General features: G+C 32.6%; 1 protein-coding gene across 1 annotated transcript; it reads left to right on the top strand.

Moving 5' to 3' along the window:
• The first annotated feature begins 316 nt into the window (after positions 1–316).
• Positions 317–901, top strand: LOC150094630 (KRAB domain-containing protein 2-like). The gene has a single exon (XM_090411609.1). It carries the CDS (start codon positions 317–319, stop codon positions 899–901), a length of 585 nt encoding a protein of 194 aa, XP_090267735.1.
• The last annotated feature ends 534 nt before the right edge of the window (positions 902–1,435 follow it).

Here is a 1,435-nt window from a genome sequence, read left to right as displayed (position 1 = left end):
TACTGATTACTACGTTAATAGGAGAGGTTGCTTTTTTTCTTATTTACATCAGTCGCTACTAAGTGTGTACATTTCTCCACGTTTTCATTGATTTTATGTACCATACGCATAATGGGAGATTTAGAAATAATGAGAACAGGATTTAACGACCAAGTTAATATGTTGAGATCGAAAAAAGGGACAAATAATCAGTTATTTACAAGAGAAGAGTATTATTCGTTTTTAGCAAAAGTTAAAAATAACTCAAGATTATCAATGGTTATCAAGATTTGATGTCGTAAAAATTGGAAATGTTAAAAATGAAAGAGATCCGATTATGTATTACGCTTTCTTGGAGGAAAATTTTCAGTTAATTCATGACACTCATATTGCCATCGGCCATGGAGGACGAAACAGAATGATGAAAGAGCTTGAAGAGAAGTATAAGAACATCACAGTTGAAATTGTTATGATATATTTGAATCTTTGTGAACCCTGCCAAAAGAAATTGAGCATTCCAAAAAAAAAAGGGCTCATTGTTAAACCAATTAAAAGCAGTGAATTTAATTCTCGATGTCAGATTGATTTAATTGATATGCAGTCACATGCTAATGGCAATTATAAATTTATAATGGTTTATCAAGACCATCTTAGAGCTTTGAAAACAAAACGAGCTGCAGAAGTTGCACATAATCTATTGGATGTATTCACAATATTTGGAGCCGCATGCATCTTGCAAAGTGACAATGGCCAGGAATTCATGAATAAAATTATTGAAGAAGTCTGCAGAAGTTTGAATGAGCTTAAGATTGTTCATGGGAAACCACAGCTAAGTCAATCACAAGGCTTGGTTGAAAGATCAAACCAAGACATTGAAAAAATGTTATCCGCATGGCTTGAAACAAATAAAACAACAAAATGATCAGAAGGGATAAAATTTATTCAGTTTATGAAAAACAGAGCACATCACTCTGGAATAGATTGCAGTCCCTATGAAGCTATGTTTGGCTGTAAAGCTAAGGTAGGTTTGAGAACATACTTAGCAGTCGATATCTTGTCAGAAATCACGAGTGAAGAAGATTTCGAGATGTTATTAAAAGATCAAATTAATAAGGATGTTGAATGTGAGAAGATAATCTCAGAGAGGGAAAGCAGTATTAGGACAGAAAACAGTGACATTGTGGAAGTGGAAATAGATGATACGAGTGATGACTTATCTGTTGGAGATCATAAAAACAGAAATAAGAGTGTTAGCCAAATCGAAAGAAAACAACATTTTTCTGAAACAGGAACAATCAACAAGGAAAATAACAAAATAAAAAATATGACTAATGTTGAATTAGAAAATAATGAAAAAAGTAAGGAAAGTATTCTTTTGCACTCAATGAAATCACAGAAAAAATTCAAGAATCTTGAAACTCTGCGAAGCAGTCACTTAAGAAGCAAGCTGAAAAAA

The sequence above is a fragment of the Typopeltis vanoorti genome, chromosome 21 (assembly GCF_054136105.1).
Source record: "Typopeltis vanoorti isolate ZY-2024b chromosome 21, IOZ_Tvanoo_1.0, whole genome shotgun sequence".
In the NCBI taxonomy this organism is placed as follows: Eukaryota; Metazoa; Arthropoda; class Arachnida; order Uropygi; family Thelyphonidae; genus Typopeltis; species Typopeltis vanoorti.
This window is presented reverse-complemented; position numbering and strand designations above follow the sequence as displayed.

What these genes read in the sequence shown, in the direction of transcription:
- LOC150094630 (XM_090411609.1), top strand. Translation starts at nt 317, where the DNA reads ATGTATTACGCTTTCTTGGAGGAAAATTTTCAGTTAATTCATGACACT.